The following is a 24376-nucleotide window of genomic DNA, read 5'->3' on the forward strand; positions in this document are numbered from 1 at the left end:
CCTCCCTCCCTCCCTCCCTCCCTCCCTCCCTCCCTCCCTCTCTTCTTCCCTTCCTTCTTCTCTTCAATCCTTCCTCCTTCCCTCCCTCCATTCCACAGGATCTCACAAAACTGAGTGAGACTCAGCTGGCCTTGAACTCCCTATGTAGCCAAGGCTGGCCTTGAATTCCTGATTTTTCATTACTGACTTCTGAATGTTAGGATTATAGGCTTGTGCTACCACATACAGCTTTAATGTCTGCTTTATTTTAAGAAAAATAGCTATTTGGAAAGCACTGAATTTATTGACTTATACATATTCTCCAAATTTAGAATGTTTCTTTAAACAGTATCAAAATCATGGGGACTGGAGATAGTTGTCAGCGAAGTGCTTGCGACGCAATGAATGAGTTCTGACTTTAGATTTAGATTGTGTGAGATGCCAGCATGGCACACTTGGGATCCAGATAGGCGGATCCTGAAGCTTCCTGACTGTTGCTTTTTGACTGGTATCAAAAGCCAAGTGGATGGCTTCAGCGCAGCCTATGGCCCCCACACTGTTATGTAACACCTATGTACCCCAACCCCCTCCCCAACTATCAGGAGTTTGTTATGCTTAGCTTTTCAAAAATTGTGGGCTTTGCTTGAAATCACTTTGAGTTCATGGACTACAAGGGTCACTTCGTTTATTTCGGAGAAAATAGCTTTCAGATAGGCATTTCTTCCCAGTGTTTTGAGAGTGGAGTCAGAGAAGAAAAGCAGCTGACTCAGCTCCTCACTGGACTGTACATGTGTTTGCCTTGAGCTATAACAAGTATGACAGTTGTTTCAAGAAGTCTTTCATATAGTCAACAAGGCAAGTAATGCCTTCCTGTCTTGATTAAAGTGCCTTTTACTTTGAAGACTCTCACCCAGTGCTGGGGGCTGGGGTGGCAGAGAGGAGGGCATATCATTTTAGGGGACTGTGGAGGAACTCTTGTTTTTTCCCTGTTTCTTCCTCTGCCCTCTGACTTTCACTCTTTGCCTTTGCTGTTGCCCTGTAGGCTGCTGGTCGTAGTTGAATGCCACTCTGGTCAGACCTCCACTCCACTCCACTCATCAGACAGGCACCAGGCAAATGCTGGGACTATCCTAGGGCACAGAGAGAAAAACCGGTCCTGAGCCTCACCTCAGCCTTCAGGGGCAAAGGCAGCAGGGAAGGGCCACAAACCTGCTAACCGCGTTCCTTGGCTTGCCTATGTGTTCATCCAAAGAGAGCTCACATCACACAGAGGAGTCCACAGTGAGGCTTTAGCTGTGAGTCATGTGTGATCCCAGGGTGGGAGCGACTCAGGCTACCTAGGGCCTCCAGAGCTCTCGGCTACATAGGCTGTTTGCGCTCACCGTCCCAGCAAAAGGCCATGGCAAGACTTCACGTCTACTTTTGTGACTGAAGCCTGTTTCCTTTAGTTTTTAACACAGATGTCTAACAGTGCCCTTGTGATTTTGTTATCTCCAAAGGTAGTTTCATTTCCTGTGTCTCCTCTCCCAGTCTCCTACAATGTTGCTTACATTTATGTTTAGCATGGTTCCTTTAGTCAGTCAGGTGTTCTATGCTGGGCCGGTTCTTTCCCGGGAGCTACAGACATTGCTTTTATAAACTGGGAGTTTCTGGCATCTAGGGAATCTTGATTTCATTTTAACAAAGTCACTAATTGTGTTGTTATAGTAAGATGTGAGAGGGGTAGCCTGTGGTACACAAGGTAGCTCCCATCAACAGAATTGTCATACAGGCCTAAATGCCAGCCTCAAAAAAAAAAAAAACAGTTTTATTTTAGTTCTCTCATAATCTGTTAGAGATTATGTATTTATTTAGAGGCTGGGACTCATTTGTAGATCAGACTCCACCCACCTTTGCCTCCCATGTGCTGGGATCCAGGTACATGTCACCACACCTCGCTGTTAGCCCTTTAAAAACATTTTTTTAAATTAAAATTTTGATTGGGGCTGGAGAAATGGCAGTTATGAGCAGTTGCTGTTCTTCCAGAGTACCTGGGTTAAGTTCCCGGCATACACATGGTGTCTCACAACCATCCATAACTCTAGTTCCAGGGAATCCCATGCCTTCTTCTGGCTTCCTTGGGCACCAGGCATATATACAGACAAATATGGACATAAAAATAACTTTAAAGGTTTTATTTTTACTTTTTAAAAAAATCTATAATTGTCTTATTTTGGAGGAAGTGTTTTTATTAGTTCTGTAGGAATTGATTTTAGAATGATAGGTCCCCCTTAGGAATGAAGGCTCGTATTTGTGCCTTAGGTCATCCTGGGTTATTAGTTTCTGATGATGTAAAAATACAGGTCCCAACTGAGTCTTAAAGTACTTCTCTAGGAATGCCTTTAAACTAGCCGGCTGCATCCCTGGAAGTGCTAGGAGTTCATGAGCTAAAAGTCGGATGTGCTCTGAAGACTCATTGTGTGAGAAGAAAATGCTCTTTGTTGCGCTCAGAAATAACGTACACCCCTGGGACAACCAGTCCTGCCAGTAAAACCAGTCAGACCACCTAGGCTGAACCAGCTGGACTTTGAGGGCCAATAGAACCTGGCTCTCTGGTCCCTGTGCTGTGCAGTTCTTCTGGTTAGCCACCAGCTGTAGTAGGGAGGGTAGAAGGGAGCGTGGGAGGGATGAGGACGCGGTCAGTGGATCCGTGCCTACTACCACTCTTACGCCCAGGAGGGAATTACTCAGTGCTGACTTTCCCTCCCGAGCATCTGCTGCGGCCCACACTCACCACAGAGCTAAGCATCCTGCTGTAAACTCACCTGCCCAAGGCGGCAAGGCTAGGTGCTCCGTTCTTCCCGTCAAGGGCGGTCCTGTGCTCTCTGCGTTGTCTTCTGGTTGGCAGAGAGGAAGGTGAATGTGGGTGAGCTGTTTTGTTGCAGGGGTCATGAGCTGTGAAGTTGTAGAACTCTATCTAGGATGGAAAGAAAGATGGAAACCTTTTATTTGCCATGTTTCTTTATAACTGAAATGTCACCTCTCTTAATGCTGATTAGGGCAGGGCTTAGTGGAGACAGGAGAGCCTCCCCAGTTAGAAAGGAGTGCCCCCTCCTTTTAGGTCCTTTGTGACTCAGATGCTCTGATTGACCAGGGTGGATCCGGAAGGAGGAAAGAAGGGTGTGGTGGCATTTCATTTTAATAAAAGAAGCCTGCCTGAAGATCTGAGAGTAAAACAGTCCCACTGGTCAGCCTTGCAGACCAGGTAATGGTAACACACACCTTTAATCCCAGTGACCACAATGACATGCACCTTTAATCCCAGTAGCCACACTAGTTGCCATAGAAACCGGGTGGTACATGCCTTTAATCACGGTGGTGATGCACACCTTTAGTCCCAAACCTAGAGAGGATTATAAAATGGGAGGAAACAGCTCTCAACACACAGTCAGGATCACCATTTCCGACTGAGGTCGAGGTAAGAGCCAGTAGCTGGCTGCTTTGCTTTTCAGATCTTCAGGTTGAACTCCAATTTCTCTCTCTGAGTTTTTTTTTTATTAATCGTACTTCAGAAAGGCACTCAGTTTTGAAGTGAAGTGGATTTTTTTGGTAGCAGCTTTTCCCTTGAGTTGCTGTTAAGAATGCATCTTATAAGAAGCAGAAAGGTAAATACTGGCTCCATTTTAGCCTTCTCGATTCCTATTGTCTATCACTGTATTCTGGACATTTTCAAATATAGAGAAAGTAGAGTACCAAGACTCCATGTACCCATCACTCAGTAGTGATAATTACAAACATACACAGGACCAATGTAGTTTTATCTATTCCACACCCACTTACCCATGTAATGTCATCTCTAGTAATTTTAAATACTTTTAAAATTTATTTTAATTTTATATATATGTATGGGTGCCTACATACATATGTATACATATATACATACATGAAGTGCCTATAGTGGACAGGAAAGAGCATTAGATCCCCTGGAACTAAGTTACAAGTAGTTGTGAACGGTCAGATGTGGGTGCTAGGAACCAGCCTGAGTACTCTTAATCCTTAACCATTGAATCAGTAAAACATAGGCATCTGTGTATTATTTCCCTCAGAAATAGAGAAAGTTTGTGGTTACATTTCTTCCCTCACATCCCCCTACTTAGTTTGTTGTCCCTTTTAAAGGGTGACTGATAATCAGGCAGAGGAACTTGAGGATGTGTACTCCATTTGGGAGAGGGGATGTTTACTTGATTTGATTTCCAGGGAAGGTGTTAAAAGGCATAATTACTGGACCTCGGGAGATTGTTCAGTGGCCAAAGTGCTGGTGGTGCACTGTAAGGACCTGTGCTTGGATCCCCAGCACACAGATAAAAATTCAGGCACAGCAGCCTTTCTGTAACAGTGACCAGAGAGAGAGATGGGATTCCCGGGGCAAGCTTCAGGTCCAAGAGACCCTGCCTCAGTATATAACATGACCAAGGAAAACTCCTAGTGTCAATCTATGGCTTCATTGCATATGTGCACACACGTACTCAAACCTGTGTCCACACAGATGAATAACCATATACATGTATATACATTCTAAATGCATGAAACACACAAAAATCTAATTCTTGGTATGAATCTGTCTAATAAAACTGAAGCGAAGACTATACACAAAGTTCTTTCTAGAATTCTGTGTAGTTGTAACTAGAATCGTGCCTTTAGAGCCAGGGTGATGCCATCTTGTGTTCTGAGAACAGTGTCATAGCTTCATGTCAGACCTGCTTCCTTCTCTTCTTCTCCCAGTAGCTAAGCCTCATGCTTATGAAAACATCGTTGGCTACTTCCCACCATGGTATCACGTTACCCTGTCAGCCCCTCATCATGGTGGCTGGTTATAGTGTAAGGGGAGTGCTTGTCTACCCACACCATGCCTCAGCTCCTCCACCTCCTTCACAGGATTCTGCTGTCTCTTTGTCCCTCTTCTGTTTCCTGTGTCTGCTGGCTCTTCCTGTCTGTGGGTGGAGCCTATTGCTATGTTCTGGGGCACTCTTTAACAGGAAGTGATCCTTGTGCAGTCACCTCTTCCTATAGTTATGGCCCACTCCCTTCTTCTCTTCACAAGAAAACCAATCTTCCCAGAGACTGGTCTGTTATGGTCTTGGACTGTGCTAGGCAGGAGCTTGGGTCTCCTAGCCAAGCACGGCTGGCTGGCTTTGCGGCTGAGCTGTGCCCCCTCTCGCACTTCCCCTTTCTGTTTTCTTCCATTGCTGTGTTAAACCACTTGACGCTGGTACCATTCCGTTCTCACTGCTTCACAGAGCCAATGTGATGAAATCCTGCGTCGTCTTTCTGTCTTAGAGAGCCTTCCTCGTTCTCTTGACTGTCCCTTGTTGCCTGTCCGGGGCTACCCTTTCCTCTCTCGGTTTCTTCTCTTTCTAGATTCTATGGCTTTCACATGGTCTTTATGTTGTTGACTTTTAAGCCCATACCCGTAGTTGAAGCCAGTCGTGTGAGTTCTGCGTGGATGACAGTGGCCTATGGTCCTGACTTCTTGGGTGCACAGGAGGGTTGGGGCTCTCCCCAGTTCGTTTTCACTTCAGTAAACAGACCCTAATGCATACAGTTGGTGAAGTCAGAACCTTAGGTTGCCTTCCACCTGTCGTCGTTTCTGCAGTACTTGAGCACACCTGCGGTTCTCTCTGTGCCTCTCACATCCTCTTTCACCATTTATTGCTCCTCAGCTGGAAATTGGAATTTCGGAATTGGTCTCCTGCTTCCATTTTTGTCTCTTGTACACCGTTTTCCCAGGAGGCGGAGTGCTCTGTTAGAACCTTTAACCGTTGGAGCTGCTTGCTAATGACTGTTTAATGTAGAATCAACTGCTTGCTCTCTCAGGGCTCTGCTCCATCTCTTCCACACTTCCTGTCTCTCACTGTGCTGGCCTCTAACCGGCCCTTCACACCAGCGCCTTTCATGTCCTAGAGCCTCAGGACTTGGGCCTCTGTGCACTCTTCTGTTCCTGGCCTCTGTCTGTATTCTTGAGGATGCAGCTTCAATGTTGCCTCTCCCCTTTTTGTTTTTTGTTTTATCAAGACTATTCATCTGTGTAGTCTTGGCTCTCCTGTAACTCTTTCTGTAAACAAGGCTGGCCTCAAACTCACGGACATCCTTCTGCCTCTGCCTCCCAAGTGCTGGGATTAAATGTGTGGCTACCATGCCTATCTGGGAAGCAATCTTACCCTCTCATGTGGCTGATGTTTAGGCCAGATTTAGAATTTAGCAGTCCTTTCCTTAGTTTTAGAAAGTAAAGCCCCAGCCGAGCGGTGGTGGCACACACTTTTAATCCCAGCACTCGGGAGGCAGAGACAGGCAGATCTCTATGAGTTCGAGGCCAGCCTGCTCTACAAAGCTAGTTCTAGGACAGGCTTAAAAAGCTACAAAGAAAGCCTGTCTTGAAAAAAAGGAAAGAAAAGAAAAAAAGTGAAGAAACTGAAGTCTAGAGTAGAATGGTGCGTGTCTGGTAAAGGTGTAGACGAGCAGGGCAAACTCAGTATCTAATGCTGAGTATTGGGGAGAGCTCAGCATTGTTAGGGCAAACTCAGTATCTAATGCTGAGTAATGGGGAGAGCTCAGCATGGTCAGGGCAAACTCAGTATCTAATGCTGAGTAATGGGGAGAGCTCAGCATGGTCAGGGCAAACTCAGTATCAAATGTTGACTAATGGGGAGAGCTCAGCATTGTTGGGCTCGGAGAGTCATTAACGTGTTTACAAAAGTGTTTTTTAAGTTTGGGTCAATTCAGGAATACAGTTTGGCCCCTGACAAAATGAACTTCCCTAGCTTTGTTATACATCAGCTTAGATATGCCCTAGTTCCCTTTCTGTTGCTGCCGTGAAATACGTGACAAGCAACTGAAGGAAAAAAAGGTTCTTTTGGCTCAAGTGCATCCTGGGAAAGTCAAGACCATGGCAGCCGAGGCCACTGACCACACTGCACCTGCCTAGGGAAGCAGAGAGCAGTGAATGTTCTTGCTTAGCTCCCTCCTTATATTCCTCAGGACTGAAGCCTGGGGAATGGGGCTACCCACCTCGATGAAGCTAGTCAGGATTAGCCCTCACAGGCATGTACACACATGTACACATGCACACACATACACAAAGCAGGTGATCTTCATATTTTGTTAGTTAAATTGCCTCTGTAGGTTCCACAGAGAACAGAGAGGACTAGACAAGATTTGTAACTGCCTTTGATGAGAGAAGACAAACAGACTCTGGTGCTGTCTGTCAGTGCACATGTGACTGATAGCTTCTCTGGTCCTATCTGTGCTGGTGAATCTGTTTAGAATGGGTGAGTTTACTGGTTATATGTCCTGAACACTTCTGGGTCATCAAGGTTATACCCAATATGGTTGTTGGAGAGACTACATCTATGAACAGCTGGTCACGTACATTTTTATTCACTCATTTATGTGTTTATTCATTATTTTGAGGGTTTTACTATGTAGCTCTAATTGACATGGGGCTCATTCTACAGACCAGGCTGGCCTTGAACTCACAGAGATCTGCCTCTGCCTCCCGAGTGCTACCGCTTCCAGCCTACTGATGTAGTTTTCGAATTAAGCTAGCTTTTCACTAACTACATTGGTGGTTAAAAACATACCCATTGTCCGGGCGGTGGTGGCGCAGGCCTTTAATCACAACACTTAGAGGCAGAGGCAGGTGAATCCCTGAGTTCGAGGCCAGCCTGGTCTACAAAGTGTCAGCCAGGACTGTCACACACAGAAACTCTGTCTCAAAAAAACAAACAAAACCAAGACAAATAAACAAACAAACAAAAAACCCACCAATTTCTTCTTGTTGTTGTGAGTCCTGTTTATTTCTTCTAGCTACACTCCAAGCCGTACTTTCTCTCTCCAAGCCCTGAGTGTTGGTGTGGGAACAAGAGCACTGCCACCTCCACTTAATGAGTTTGCTTCACTTACAGATGCCTTTGAGTTTAAGCGAAGACATTTGAAAGTTGATGTCTGATATTCAAGTGTTTAGAATCTTTTGTCAGCATTATGGCACTTCATGTAAATGATTCTTGATTTATCCATTGTGCTTATAATTAGAATGTGTGGGTGGCACTTCAGTATTCTGATTACCAAGGGAAAAGGTTAAGAATGAGCCCCTAATGTAATATAGGCAGGTGGTGTGTAGCTTCTCACATGTGCCGCACCTTGTTATTCCAGTGGGTCGCATTGGGATGGAGCTGCCTGTCTGTCTGATGCATCTGAGGGAGCTTCAGGGCAGAGTATTGTGAGAGATGAACCCATAGCAGGACAACACAGGCCTGTTGTCTCTAACTGGTGGAGCTGCTGGATGTATTTGTTAGTGTGACAGTAATGGTCAAAATTAGAGAACTGACTCTAATTTTGTCTAAACAATGAATGTTTTAATATTTGAGTTCTTTTATAATTGTCTTTTAAATCTGTGTTACAGAAAAATGAATTGTCGTAGGAAAATGTTGGAAACTGAATGTTAGGTCTCAAAGAAACCCATGACAAATCTCATTCATACCTGTGGCTCCTCCCAGTACTCCTCACCCCTCCCCTCCCAGAGGCTGGGCTTCCCTTTCCCCAGCCTGATCCCTATAAAACTCAGCCATTTTGCCTTGGTCTCTTGGCTGGGAGTTCCCCTCTTGATCCTTTGCTGTCCCTTCCTCTCTCTCCTCTCATAGTCTGCCTCCTGTTCAGCCAGGACTCTCCCTCTGCCCGTTCTCGCATCTACAGTGAGAGTCCTCCCCGTACTTTAGAAGCAGTCATGTCCTCCCCTTGTATCTCGTTTTCTCGTTCACTGAGCAGTAACGTCCTTTGGATAGTTTTAGCCAATGACTTAATTGTTTTTGGTATTTCAGCTTCCTTTCTGTTCTGATTTGTTTTAGTTTTTGAGTCATGCTATGGCCCCATCTCAGGGAGCCCAGCCTGTTCTTGAATACACCACTCTCCGACCTTCACCTCGCTGTGATTACGGGAGTGAGCTGCAAGCTTAGTTTTTCTGCTTCTTCCCATTGGGCAGGTGTGTTCTTCTGTGTCCCAGTGGATAGCATGGAGTGAGTGTTCTTCCAGGAAATGGCTTCACTCAAGTGATTTCTCATGAGCTTTCCTTTCCCTCCTTCTCCTGCCTTTCCCATTTCTGCGACCTTGAACATGCTGGACGAGCTGCTCTGCCACTGCCACTGAGCTACCTGCTCCCCAGCTTCTTCTACGTCCAGGTGTGTACATAACTATAAACCCAGAGGCTGAAGTGGAATTGTGAGTTCAAGGTCAGTCTGACTGTGGAAAGACTGCTTCAAATAACATCTACAAAAAAATCAAACAAACAGAAAACCAAACCTAAACACATATAAATATTTTAAAGATCCTTGGGCAGTACACAGTTGCTTGACCTAAGGGCACGTTCTGATTTTATTTCTTGGTCATTTCACTAGATGTCCAATAGAGTATGGGATATAACTATCCCTTTCCCTCTCAGAGGTGGAGCTGCTGGATGTATTTGTTAGTGTGACAGTAATGGTCAATACCATCTCTCCATGTCTGTGTGATGCAGGAGCTTTGAGAGTACAGACTTCTGTAGTCTGTCCGTAACCACTGTCCTGGAAGGAGAGTTCGCATCCATCCCTTGCTGCTTCCACTCAGCCGAGCTGAGCAGCAAAAGGAGACCCTAACTCAGATGTCTGGGAGTCTGGGAAGTGCTGTTTTCATGATGGCTAGGAATGAACATTTATGCATTTAGGGTATTAGGCAAGTACATTCAGGAATCATGTATTTGAATAAATATACCTCTGTCCCTCACTTTTATAAATAAAGTTAAAATCAGGCACCTTTTGATGTCTCAAATGATTTTCAGAACCAGCCCTTGGCTCCTTCAGTGAGTAGCAGATGAAGAGAAAATATTTTCTGCAAATTTAGTGTTTAATTATTAACATTATTGATTGACTCGAATTAGTTGGCTTCTAGTCTTCACAGAAATGTCATTTTTGTAGTGTGTATGATTGTGGATTAAATACCATTTTACAAATGAGAAAAACACGCTACCCTTGCCATGTAGCACTGTGGGCTTACTGTGTGGAAGCTGCAGGTTGGAACAGGCCTTACAAGAGGCGGGAGTCTGGGCTCTGCCAACCTGGCCAAGGTTAGCCTCCTCTTGCTTGGGGATTCAGAGAACATTCTTCTCCCTCACCCAGATAACCATTTTAATTGATTAGTTTATACACAGATGACCGTTTTTAGAAATATTTTTGTGTAACGCAAGCGCTCCTGTTTATCATTTGTTATCTGAAAATTGTTTTCTAAAGACAAGGACTGTTTGGGAGCAGCTGGCATTTACCTGGCATTTCCAGATTTGATTATGTTTCTCAATTTACTGATTTGCATAGCCAATTCTTGTTTTTTGAGGGTTTTGCCCAGTAAATTGTTCCCAAGATATCTGTATGGCTAATGCCTTCAGATTTTGTATCTCATTCTCAAAGAGTTCTCATTGCCTTCTGTGCTCCAGCACCGCTCCTCCTCAGTGCTCCAGCTCTGCTTCCCCTGGCTCTAGCCTGGCTCTCTGATGCCCCACCCCCCTAGTTTTCCAGCACTCCTCACCTTCCGTTCTACACAGTTCACCTATTGCATCTCTCGTTCTTTGTCCATCTTTTCCCTGAAATGTTTCTGCAGGAATGAAGTATTTTATGATTTTTATCATATTTTGGCCAGTTAAGTGATTGCTTCTCCCCTTTAACTTACTCTTGGTGACCTTCCCAGTGTTCATCCTCTATCTTGATGCATTTATGTCTACTCTAGGATATCTGGCTGGTGTCCCTTCTCTGAAGATCCCAGTCTGTTTGCACCCCTGTGCTCCTGCTCTAGTATGCTGTAGATGTCACTCTCTTCTGGTACAGTTCAGCTTCTGATCCTTAACCAGAGGGCAAAAGACCTCTCTCTTGGCTGCATCACAAAGGGGAGATTGGAATTGTGGGAATTCCTGTTGTCAGCCCTGCGTGAAGTCACGTGGTTGAACTTCCCAGCTGCTGTGTTAGTGTGCCGTCTGTTAGTGGAAAGAAGCGGGGTACAAACCCACCAGTGCTTGTGTACTCCCAACATGCACTGCAGCATGATGCAGCCCTGAAGACACTGAGAACAGAGCTGGTAGAGAGGGTGGCCAAGGCTTATGGTCTAGGTTGGGTTGATCACTCTTTTTTACATGTTAACTCACTTAATCATGTGTTAGCAGTCTGTGAGACAGGGAAAGATTCCCTTTCCAGAAACAGAAGCACAGCTCAGGGCTGGAGATATCAGCCAGTGTTAGAACATTCGCCTAGTGTGCAAAGCCCAGATTCACTCGCTGGTACCACAGGGAAGGAAAAAACGTTGTTAAAGTAGCTGCCAGAGAGACAGTTAGTGAGTGATCTCTGAGCATCAGAACCTGGATCATCTCAGTCCCGAGCAGTGGTACCAGCCTCTTATCTACCCAGAGAAGCTGAGCAGACTACTAGGAGTCCAAGGCCAACTTGAGTACATGAAACCTGTCTCAGAGTTAAAAGGAGTGAACCCTAATCTCTGCATTTCGTAAAACCAGTCTTTTTGACAAGCACTCTCTGATTATAAGCCATAAACTCAGTAGGTTTTTTTTTAAGCTTTTAAAATTTTCTGTGTTTGAGAGTTTTGCCTGAATGTATGTCTGTGTGCCGTTGCATGTGGTGCCCAAGAAACCCAGAAGAGGGCCTGGGTCCCTAGAACTGAAGTTAGAAGGTTGTTAGCTCCCAGGAATCAAACCCAGGTCCTCAGCAAGAGCAGACAGGCTTTTAACCACTGAGCCAGCTGTCTAGCCCTACCTTAGTAGTTTTAAGAACTTTCAGCCAAGAGCAGTGTGGTTAGTGAATAAGTCTCGTGTTGACTCTACTAGCAGAGTTGATTTGGCTCAAATTTGGGGGGTTTCCTGGAATTACCAATTGTTCTGGTATGGTATGACAGGCTCTTAATCTGAACATGGGAAAAGCATGGCACCTTGCTTATTTTCAGGTACACCCTCCAGCATGTAACAGATCAGAAGTTAGGAACTGTGTCACCTCTCTGTTTTTACTACAGTTTATTTTGATGATATTTTGAGGCAGGAACAGCATATCATGTGCTTGCTGGTTTTACTTTAATAGTGAAAATAACAAATGCAGTTTAGAAAAGCCATTTTGATGGGCTGTGAGGTTGCTCAGCAGGTGCCTCGCAAGCCTGACAACCTGAGTTTGAGTCCTGGAACCCAAATAAAGGTGGAGGGAGCAAACCAACCACACAAAATTGCTTTCCCACCTCTACGTGCCTGCTGTGGCCCATGTGCTTGTCAGCCTCTCTAGAATAGCATCAGTCTGAAATTAGCACCATACTTTATTGATCCACTAACTCAAAGGCTCTTTTGAAAATCTTTACTATATACCCCATCTGTCTGTCTGTCTGTCTGTCTGTCTGTCTGTCTGTCTATCGGGAGTGTGTGTTTGTGTTTGCATGCATGCATGCATGTGTTGTGGGATCCTGTGGAAGGTCTCTCCACCATGTAGATTCCAAAGGTTGAATCCAGGTCATCCGCTTGGCAACAAGTCCTTTACCTTCTGACCATTTCACTGGTCCTCACTCAAAACTCAGAGTTAGGCGTGTGTTGTGTGTCCCCCCTCCATGCTCTGATTACAAGTAAGTAAACCATATTTACCTTGTGAAATTTCAGAAATTTCATGATTCCATTTCTTTTTAAGTGATTTATTTTTTATGTGTACAGTGTTCTGTCTGCACATATGTCTGCAGGCCAGAAGAGGGCACCAAATCTCATTACAGATGGTTGTGTGATGTGGGATTTCCCTATGTATGCTGTGATTACCTTTTAATGAATAAAGAACTGCTTTGAGCCTATAGAAGAGGGGGTGGGGCAGAGCAGAGCTAGGCAGGGAGGACCGGACTGAATGCTGAGAGAAAGAAGGGCAGAGTCAAGGAGAAACCATGGGGCCGTCTCCAGAGTCAAACATGCTGAAACTTTGCCGGTAAGCCACTGCCATGTGGTGATACACAGATTAATAGAAATGGGTTAAATTAGTATGTGAGAGTTAGCCAATAAAAATCTGGAGCTAATGGGCCAAGTTGTGATTTAATTAATACAGTTTCTGTGTGATTATTTCAGGTCTAAGCTAGCCAGGCGGCCGGGAACCAACAAGCGGCCTCCCACTACTGTTGTGAGCCACCATGTGGTTCTGGGAATTGAATTCAGAACCCCTGGAATAGCAACCAGTGCTCTCAGCCTCTGAGCCATTTCTCCAGCCCTCATGATTCCATTTATATACACTGATTAGCTGTGAAGATTGTTAGAGGTGTGTCTTAAATAGTAGTTAAAATGTCTTTTAAGTGTTTTAGTAACAGTTTGTGGCTCTGCTGGTGACACCCTGTGGCAACAGTTACTTGCCATTGATTGAGAATCATCTTAGTTCCTAAGCAGTTACTGGATTATGGGTGTGATGCGTGTGACAGCCAACAGGCACTTAAGATAGTCTGAACTAGTGGAGTGTCCTTCATGAGGTGCCAGGTGCTAGGTCTCGACTGTCCTTTTCCTTCCCAGTCCTTGTATCTGGCTCACAACGGCGGTCCAAGGTGGCTGATCACCACGGTTCTCTTTCAGCCACCCGCAAGAAGGAGGGGGATGGAGGACACGACCTTTCTATTTGGGCCCAGTACCTGAAAGAGGGACCCTCTTTAGTGGTACTTAAATCAACCCTCAGTAAGTAGCTGAAAGGCATGTGGCTGCTAGCACCATGTTAAGTTCCATGATGCTGCCTTTGCTATGGTTAGGGTTGTATTTGTTCCTGATCATACATGTCCAGGCCCCAAGTATGTATAGTACAGGCATCACACCCCACTGGGAGCATTTCCTGAGTTAATTTCCTTCGCCCTTAGAATAGGAGGCTGATGGCTAGGAGTCTGTGAGGGCCTCTCCATGTATTAACTCTTTTCATAGTGAGTGGATTCTCTTAATACATCTTGCAGTTGAGAAAACTAGGTCTTAGGCTGAGACACACACAAGGCATGGAATGTGTGTACACCTGCACTCCTGTATTCTCATGTACACACGCACACACAATTCAAAATCAATCAAAATGTCCCACTTCTTGTTCTCTCAATCTTAACGGAGTCTTAGGGTGGCTGTCAGTGTAGACCCCAAAGGCAGCCACGGCGGCTCTCTTACAGGCCATGTGCGGGTGACAGGTGATCTCCATTACCTACCTGTGCTCTTCCCCACACCTGGCCTTTGTCCCTGGTTAGAGGAAGAGGTGTCATTAATGTTCCTCAGTGCTTCTGCCTTTTAAAAGTCTGACAAACACAGAGAAGTACATTTGCTTCAAACAGTGGGAGAAAAAGACTGTGGCTTCTCAGAGTGACCGGCCCAAGGCTGCCACTCCCTTAGGATATTTCCACACCAGTAAGGACTCACATATACCACCAACGCAGCAGAGGCTGGGAGGCCCTTGAACTAACCATTGAACCATCTAGTTCATTTAAGACTCTACAGGAGTCTCAGTTCTTAGCACACCTCATCCAATGTGTAATTACACCATTAATTATAGTATTTCTTGGATGTCTCTATTCTGGAAGAGAGTAAACTTCGTGAGTGTGACTAAATTCTGGGGCAATGTCCCCAGCTAAAGTAATACCCGGCACTTATGAAGTTCCTAGTGTTTGTGGCCTGCACCATCAGCCAGCATCTCCACCTCTGTATCACAGTGCTTTCCAGTTAGATATGCCCTGGTCCGTCTTTACAGACCCTCACCCCTCCTCCAGCCTGTAGACTCCTCACTCCTGTGGAGACATGCTCACCCTTCTGAGCAGCCTGCCTCTCCCTCCCCTAAACTGTTAACCGAGCCACTGGCAATTGAGCTGCCAATGGTTTTTCAGGGCTTGCTTTACATTTGTGGCTGTGGCTGTCATTCTTTCTCCTCTCCTTTCCTTCCTGTCTGTCCTGGATTCCCTGCTTCTTGGTGCCATCTTTCCTACTCTGTCTGTTCCCCAAATGTCAGTTTCCCCAGGATTTCTTCCCTTCCTCTCTCCTCACACAGAATTCTTTGTGGGTGATATCATTCTCACCACCACTTCAGCTGCCACCTCCTACGCTGACGGTTGCCGAAGTCTGTAGCTTCACGCTGGCTCTGTCTGCTGCCCACTGGATATCCTCTTTTGCTTTTGACTTTGCTACATGCAAGCAATGCCAGACAGTGATCATGAACAGAAGCTCACGTGATCTTCCTCCCTACCAACGAGGAAACTGAGGCCAGAAAGTAGCGTAGGATCAAAGAAAGAGTATATATCAAAACGAATGAAAAACTAAGACTCCTGATGCCTGGAACCCCAGACTACAAATCCCTGCCAAACACTGAGATGTGTGTCCTGTGCCATTGGCAGGCCTTCCTCACCCCGAGACAGCCCTTGTCTCAGCTCTCACTTGTGCTGACTCTGCGTGCGCGCGCGTACACAGTTCTCTCTGCTCAGTAGTGCCTTCCCTTTCTCTGTACCTTGGTCTACAGAGAGTATGAATTGGCTGCCACCAAAATTCCTCAGCTCTTTACCAAAGCTCCTCCTATTTTTCTGAACTTCCAGAGGACATGCTAGTTTCATCTAGCCTGTTGATGAAGCATGCCTGACTCATGCATTGCTTAATGTGGCTTTGTTGGTTAGTTCAGGTCTTTAAAAAATTATCCAGTGGGTGAAGAATAAAAGTGGAGCACTCGGCTACACTTGTGGGTCCCTGCTGGAAATAGTTTCCACCTTTGTGAGCAAATTAAAGATGACAGTCTGAGCGATGAAGCAGCCATAGAGAAAATGACCCTTTATCTTGACATTCTGGCGCTGGGCATCATCCCTGCTTCTGAGCATTTAGTCCTCTGTCCGTGCACGATGGAACTGTTTCCACTCGTGTGTGTGCTGACTGGTCTCCTTCACTTCCTTCTGTGAGAAGCTCCTTTTCCTATCCTGTCTGCCACATCTAAAACGACTGGATTTTGTTGACTTTGCTGACCAGAGTTTAGCACCTCACAGAGACCCCGGTGCCCTCTTTCCTCTTCTGATGTTATGATTTTAAAGCTTTTTACTGTCGTCCTTGGGGGATGGGGTGTGCCAACAGCAGTGCTTGGAGGTCAGTTGGGGTCCATTCTCTCCTTCCACACCGGAGTGTAGGGCTGGAGCTCAGGGTGCTTGTGCACGAGGCACTTCTGCCTGCTGAGCCGTCTCACCAGCTCCTCTTCTTTTCAAAAGATGGAGCCAGAGAATTGTGCGGAACTGTAAAGCAGGTGTCTGGAAAGATCCAATCAACCTAGAACTTTCTAAATGAACCTGTTAAATATAAAGGTACATTAGGACCTGTGGGTTGGGTAGGGATGGGGTGTGTCAGCTAAACCTAGTTGAGTGTATGCTTAAGTGCCAGGGTTTATTTTTTATTTTTATTTTTTTTTTGCTTTGGAGCCTATCCTGGAATTAGCTCTTGTAGACCAGGCTAGCCTAGAACTCACAAAGACCTGCCTGCCTCTGCCTGCTGGGATTAAAGGCGTGTGCCACCACCGCCTAGCCTTTTTATTCATTCTTTTGAAGTCCCACCAGAAGCATCCTGGAAGGAGGTAACCAGCTTGCTCTGTAGCTTCAGTAGCAAGAATCAGTCTAAACCAGGCTCTGCTTCTCTGTGGCTTGTGCTTTCTCCAATGCCCACGTCTGTGGGAAACTCGCCATTTCTTGACTCCTCCTGCTCCTTTTTAACATTCAGCCATTTGTAGAACCCAGCTCTTTGCAGGCAGCTTTTCAAAGTGAACAAAGGAACATGCCCTTTGCACCAGTGAGATTAATTTGGCCAGCTGCATAATGATGGGGCCACACTTAAGAGTTCAGCTTCTTAGTGTCTTCAGTGTTTCACTTCGTTGCTTTTTATTTGTTTGAACTTGTATGATGTCTTTAGTAGAACACCATTTGTAAGAAGTCATATATCTGCCCTAGAAAGCCGGGTGGTATAAGCAGAGCAAGCCCATAATTGGAATTTTCGGAGTGTGCAGTCGGCGTTAAACATTCTCACACAGAAGTGCAGTCGCTGTTCTCAGAGGCCCCTACTGAGGATGGAAAGTTGAACGTCCTAATTTCTTTCAAAAATTGCTTTGCGAAATTAACAAGGTTGATTTTTTTATAAAAAGAAATTAGTTACCATGAGTTGTAAGGACATCTATCGATGTTGCACAGAGAAACCCTTTCTCAACAAAACAAAACAAAACAAAAAAACCCAAAAAACAAGCAAAACCCCAAAATCCCAAACTGATTTTAAAACTATCAGGTATGTGAAGATTCTCATCTTCTAACTTGTGTTGTTTTAAGACAGTGTCTCACTCTGGCTAAGGCTGGCCTGAAATTCACCATAGATTGTAATAACTTAACAGAACTTCATTTCTTTTTTAACTATTAAAACTTTGCCTTTTCAATACAAAATTTATTTCACCTATATGTAGAAAGAAACACAAAGAGTGTTAGAAATAAGTCATTAATTTCAAGGTTTTAAAAAAATTGTGTGTGTGTGTGGGCACAGCCATGCCTGGCCTGCTGAGCCACCACCGTGCTGGCCCAAAACAGTGTATTTAGTTATTGGAATCTTCGTAGACACATAAGTTATATGTGCCAAGAAAGAGCAGGGAAAGGCCGTTGGTTTGAGGGATAAGGCCAGACTTGTTTCGTGTTCTTGTGAAGCTGTCTCAGGAAAGAGCATGTTTGAAGCCGTATGGCTGCTGTATGTAATAGACTGAACATGTGTTTTCTTTTTAGGGCTAGTGAGATGGATGTGTGGTAAAGGTGACTGCCACATGCTTGAGGACCCAAGTTTGATTCCCAGAAGGAGAGAACTGTCCCCAGTCTTGATGTGCTTGCCATGGTGCACACACTTCCCCTTTAAGCTCTTACATGTGTGCATGTCGCGTACAAGCACACACACACAGTGCATGTAAAAAGAATTTCTTAAGTACCACGTAGCTTTTGTGCCCTCTCAGGTCAGCTTTCTAGATGGGCTCGTTGACACTCTCAGCTGTGTGCCTTTCTTTTCCTCTCTGTGGGTCTGTGGACATTCCTTGTGTCTGAGTTGTTACAGCTTTTGTTGTACTACCTTCCCTGTGACGGGTTGAATAAGTGGGTGACAGGCATCAATTTGAAGACAGTGGGGACCCTTTATAACTTTTCTTTTTTAGATTTGGCAGTAAGTGGACATGAAACTCACACAGGCTGAGTTTTGCCCCAGCTACTTACTGAACTTGTAGTAGTTGCTGCCATCTTTGCCACCACCTCTAGCAATTTTTTATTTTCATATTTTAATGGTTTATTTATTTTTATCTTGTGTGCATTTCGTGTCTTGCCTTGCCTCACACATGTATCTGTGTGGTATCTGTGTGAGGGTGTAGACCCAACTTAAGAGCAGCGTCAGTTGCGTCTTCTCTACCATGCTGAGGCAGAATTTTGAAGGTGACTAGACAGATTCAAGTTTCACGGGTCCCACCCTGCTCCTGGCTGGTTGGTTGTTTTTATGACTATGTATTCCTTCCACAGCCAGCTGCTGCAGACCTTTGGACAGGTGTTCTCCGATAAGCATATGTGTGGGTGGAAAACACATTCTCTTACTATAGGGAAAACCAATCCCTGTATTTAGTTCTCAAAAAACTGAACGCTGAAGAGACTGCTCAGTGAGAAAAGGGGCTTGCCTCCAAGCCTGCTGGCCTGAGCTCGGTCCCTGGCGCCCACTTGAGGGTGGAGAACTGACTCCCAACCACCTTTCTCCCTCCCACAGGAGAGGGCAGAAAGAGGATTAAAAATAAAACAAATCTTTAATAAAAACCCAGATGACCAGGGGCTGGGATTGTAGGCCAATGGTAGAGTGCTTGTATAGCTTGCATGAAGTCCTTCCTTCATCTCCAGCACCACCAGCTTCCTCCGTAAGGAAGAGACAACAGCACAGTGGGCAGTAAACAGATGGGGTCAAGTCTGGAAAGCTTTGCCCTAGTGAAGCGAAACCTGCTCACCTTGCAGGGCTGAGGATGACTTCTGAGTTCTGAGTCTAGGTGGCTGTGACGCAGACAGGGAACGGCAGACATGATGGAGCGGGACGTGCATCTGTGTCTGCATGACTTCCTCTGGCTTTGAGGCTCTGGGGTGTGCTTCTGTTCCTTCCTCTCCAGGTCCTGCAAGTGCTCTTCTGGACACTTTTATTGTTTGGTTTTTTTGAGACAAGGTTTCACTTGGATGGACCAGGCTGACCTCAAACTCACAGACCTCCGCCTGCTTCTGCCTCCCTGTGCTGGGATTACAGCCATGGTCGCCATGCCCTGCCCTTTGTTCTGATCACCCTTAAGGTCTGCTGTCAAATCCCAGTAACCTTCCTTAGGGTGCTTTCCTGAGGCCTGTCAGCTCCTGCTGAAGTAAAGACTTTTTTCCATTCCAGTTTTTACCCAGCTACACCTGTCTCATTGATTTACTGTTCCTTACTGCTTCCATTTTACCAATTGTCCAGTCTCCCCTTCGACAAGTGTGTATTGTACCAGGATGTGGGCGGGCCACTGAGTTGAACAAGACAGTCCCTGCCCTCAAGTGCACAGTGTAGTAGGGAGCCAGAGGTGTAAACAGATCATTAAAATACCAGTGGTGTGCTAAGTGTCCCCACTGAGTGTGCTCAGAGTTACAGGAGAGGAGCCCTAGGAGGAATGGCAAACAGTGGAGAACACGTCTTGGAGGAGCCCACGGTAGAGACCTTTACTGTCAGAAAGAGATTTTTAGGAGCCCACATCCGAGTCCCCACATTCCTGTGGCTCTCATGTTTCTTCCTGGTCTCCTTAATGTCTGTGCTCAGTTCTGAATCTAACCCAGCTAATTGGCATGGCGGAGTTAGACTCTCTTAATTGACTCTTTTGAGAGCCTGAGACATACTGACAATGAGTGATGGAGACCGTGAGCACCAAAGAAAGCCCTTGAGAGGCCTTTCACTAGCAGTATTGGCCCCAGGGAGGAGTTTGTGAGTGGGCAGGAGCTGAGTGCTCTGTTCTTTACAGTGGAAATCAGCTTTCTGTTTGCAGTAAGGTTTCCTGTGCAGTAGGGTCCTCTTCCTCTGTTCATTGTGCATATTCTTGGGGATTACCCGAATTCTTGAATTGGCCTATGGGAAGAGTTTTGATTTTTACTATTTTATTAGAGAAGGGTTAGAGAAGCAGATGAATCTTGTGATTTAGTTTGTACAGTATAATCCAAATGAAAATTTAAAATTTCCTGAACTAGTGGGTTTTGTAGAGTATTAGGAAACGAAACTGATGCATTAGTAGAGGCAGAGAACTAGCTAGCGTGAATGAGGTCCTGGGGTCCAGCGCAGCTCTACAAAGATGAAGAGATAACTACAGAAGAAAAAGTCACATTTTAAATGCACTGCACAAAGTGTGGTACATCTTGTTCTTCCCCATTATTTAATTTGGATGTCTTATGCTAGCAAATATACATGTATGATTGTTCCTTTTATGTAGTGTAATGTGAGTGTGTATGTGTGGGCTCACATGCGCATGTCAGAGAGCAGCTTGTGGGTGTTTGTTCTCTCCTCCCAAGTGAGTAGCAGGGATTGAACTGGGGTCATCCAGTTTGGCAGCAAGTGCTTTCATCCATGGAGCCATCTCACTAGTCCTCACTCTGTCTTCAAAAAATATAAATAAGGCCAGTCAGTGGTGGTGCACGCCTTTAATCCCAGCACTCAGGAGGCAGAGGCAGGTGGATCTCTGTGAGTTCGAGTCTACAAGTTCCAGGACAGGAACCAAAAAAAAAAAAAAAAAAAGCTACGGAGAAACCCTGTCTCAAAAATCCAATATATATAAATGCCAGGTAGTGGTGGTGCACGACTTTAATCCCAGCACTCAGAAGGCAGAGACAGGAGGAGCTCTGTGAGTTTAAGGCCAGTCTGGTCTACAGAGTGAGTTCTAGGACAGACTCCAAGGATACAGAGAAACCCTGTCTTGAAAAACCAAATATATATAGACTTGTAAAAAAATTATGTGTATGCGTGTCTGTGTGATATGCACACATGTGTACACACACCCATAGAGACCAGAAGTGTAGGATTCCCCTGGAGTTGGAGTTACATGTATGTGGGTTTTGAGAACTCTACAATTATCTACAGGAGTAGAGAACTTAACCATTGAGCCATCTTTCCAGCCTTCCTCATTCTTTCTTAATGGAAAAAAAGTTTTGTTTGTTTTTGAGATAGGAACTTAATGTGTAGCCCTTGCCAGCTTAGAACTCAGCAAATCGACCGGGCTGGCTTTGACCTTGCAGGAATCCTTTCCCTCTGCCTCCCAAGTGCTTAGATGATAGGTGTGCATCGCTCTATCTGGCTTATCGGGAAAAATAAGATAGTATAAATCAAGCCTATTTTGTCAAAATCAAACTTGGTCAGAGTGAGTGAATGAAGTAAAGCTTCTTCTCCTTAGGTCCACTCTGTAAGAAGAACTCACTTGGTTCCTGATCTTCTAGATTTACATGTCTCTGTGAGCAGATGTGCCTAGGTCTGTGTTTTATAAGACTAGGTCACATGTTCCCGCTGTTCTGCTATTGCTGTTTGCATGGAACAAATTTTAGACATTGTTCTTTCCCACTGTGTTTAGAATACCTATGTCTTCCCTAGATCAGGGCCTTTTAGCTTCAGCGTTGTTGCTATTTGTGCTAGGTGGTCTGTGTTGTGTGGCATCCTGTTCAATACAAACACACACACACACACACTTTGTGTTCACAACCTCTCATTCTCCATCTGAGACAAAATGTTCCTAGACATTTGCCACATGCCCCCACTCCACTCTAGCACCTCACTGTTGCTAACTTAAAGTCACTGGTAAGCACCTGGCTTGTTTCCAGGATTCTCATCACAAGAATGGGGCGTTCTGGCTGGGCGGTGGTGGCGCACGCCTTTAATCCCAGCACTCGTGAGGCAGAGGCAGGCGGATCTCTGTGAGTTCGAGACCAGCCTGGTCTACAAGTGCTAGTTCCAGGACAGGCTCCAGAACCACAGAGAAACCCTGTCTCGAAAAACCAAAAAAAAAAAAAAAAAAAAAGAATGGGGCATTCTTTCACTGTTTTTTTGTTTGTACACATATAAATACAGTATTGTAAATATTCTCATCACAAGAATGGGGCATTCTTTCACTGTTTTTTTGTTTGTACACATATAAATACAATATTGTAAATATAATATTGGGTACATTCATAGAAGTGAAGTTGTTAAATCAGAATTTTTATAGATGTTGTTAGATAACTTAGATAATGTAACTTATTTTTATCAGTATCCTGGTGATTCCAAATTCATATGGTTTTGAGTTCTAGGTCCATATGCCCCCCACTGTTGATGGGGCTTCTCCATGTGTTCCACAGATCCATACACAGTTCATCTCTTGTGTCTTTATCCCATCAGTAACATAGCTTATCTATTTCCCTATCAGCAGGTAGCACTATCTTTCATCTCAAGCATGGCCAGTCAAGGAGTCTAACCCAGTCTTCCTCTTCTCTCTTGGTTCACGCTCACAGTCTCTTTCGTTCATTTGCTTCTTTTCCTACTTGTGTCTCTGTAGCAGGCTGGGACATCAAGACTGCCTGCCCTTGCTGTCTGTCTTCATTGTGCTTCCTGCCCTCTGCATTTGTCCCATGTGGTAGGCTGAAGCTAGCCAGCTGCAGCAGACATGTATCACCCTGGATTTCAGCTTTCTATTGTCAGATTCTCCCCTAGCTGTTGGCGTATAAATAGTAAATGTTACCAACGTAAGTACTTAGAGTCAGGTATGGTGGTGCAGTCTCAGCACATCTCAGCACTTGGGCTGAGACTGGAAGATTGTGACTTTGTAACTAACCCATGTTATATAGCAAGCTTCTGTCTCAAAATTACACATGCAGGGGTTAGAGAGATTGCTTTGTGGTTAGGAGTACTTGCTATGCAACATGGGGACTGGGGTTCAGATTCTGGTACCCATTCCTGTGAATGCCCAGAACCTTTGGGATCCGACAGCCTCCTGGCTTCTACACACACACACACACACACACACACACACACACAATAAGTAAGTGAGTAAGTAAGTCTGTAAGGGAAAAAACTGGCCAGGAGGTGGTGGCATATGGGATTTTGAGACCAGCTTGGTCTACAGAGTGAGTTCCACGACAGCCAGAACTGTTACACAAAGAAACCCTGTCTTGAAAAACCAAAATACTGGAAAGTTATATGCTTAAATTATCTTTTATGCTACTTAAAATTTTTTTCTGTTTTTATGCATTGAGTTTTATATAAAACTTTATTTTATATAAACCTTTCTCTGGCCGGGCGGTGGTGGCGCACACCTTTAATCCCAGCACTCGGGAGGCAGAGGCAGGCAGATCTCTCTGAGTTCGAGACCAGCCTGGTCTACAAGAGCTAGTTCCAGGACAGGCTCCAAAGCTACAGAGAAACCCTGTCTCGAAAAACCAAAAACAAACAAACAAACAAACAAATAAATACATAAACCTTTCTCTGCTTAAAAAATTTCATAATTTATTTATTTATTTTTTTAAAGAAAAATGCTCTTGTGCTGTGTGTATTTCACTACCTGCGTTTCTTGTGTAACAGTGCTGGGATTAAAGGCGAGCGCCACCACCGCCCGGGCGCGCATTTATCTTCTCTTGAAGGCCTTTTGGGCCTGTGAGGTTCCTCTTCTACTCAGCCTGCTCACTGCCCATCCACTTGCTCCTTGGCGTGCAGGGCAGCTCAGTGGATTGTCTGTGTGTGTGCACCTCACTTTGTTGTGAGGAACAGCCATGTACATGAATGATACAGGCGAGTGAATCAAGGAGAGGGTGTGGCAGCTCCAGCCTCAGGTTCCAACCTGGGTGTTAGCAAAGGGGCCTTGGAAAGTCGCTTTCACAGATCAGGTATTGCGTGCCATTCCGTTTTGGAACATCTTAAATACCAAGGAGGTGAGGATGCTGAGGGATGCCAAGGAGTCTCTGTTGCTGTATGTAGCAAGTTTCTGTGCAAGGCTGATGAGGGACAAGTCTGTGGGAAACCACACTTTACAAAGTCTTGTCAAAGAACCAATTTAAATACTCTATTCTATATGTGGTACTTCTGTAACACTGTAATTATTATTTTTTTACAGTGATTAACCACAAAATAAGGATAATGCATAACCTATTTCTGTTTCTTGCTATTTTAGGGGACATCACACAGAAAGGATATGAAAAGAAGAGGTCCAAACTTCTGTCTCCTTACAGCCCACAGACCCAAGGTATGGGGTGAGAAATCTTTAAGTGTTCTTACACTAAAGAAATACTATCTTGGTAGACATGTCATTTGTTTGTCCCGCCTCTGCCTTCTCTTAAGGGAAGAGAAACAGGCAAG

General features: G+C 45.0%; 1 protein-coding gene across 4 annotated transcripts in view; it reads left to right on the forward strand.

The window, feature by feature from the left end:
• Dip2b (disco interacting protein 2 homolog B) overlaps positions 1-24376 on the forward strand; it is a 192750-nt gene that overhangs the window by 42804 nt on the left and 125570 nt on the right. For all 4 annotated transcript variants that reach the window (XR_007588789.1, XM_050122406.1, XM_050122407.1 and 1 more), the window contains exon 2: positions 24192-24263. Coding sequence is in view for 3 of the 4 variants with exons in the window: in XM_050122406.1 (XP_049978363.1) it covers positions 24192-24263 (72 nt within the window). In the remaining variant the exon portion in view is untranslated. The remainder of the gene's footprint in view (positions 1-24191; positions 24264-24376) is intronic.

The sequence above is a fragment of the Alexandromys fortis genome, unplaced genomic scaffold (assembly GCF_014885135.2).
Source record: "Alexandromys fortis isolate MF-2015 unplaced genomic scaffold, M_Fortis_MF-2015_v1.1 scaffold_216, whole genome shotgun sequence".
NCBI lineage: Eukaryota > Metazoa > Chordata > Mammalia > Rodentia > Cricetidae > Alexandromys > Alexandromys fortis.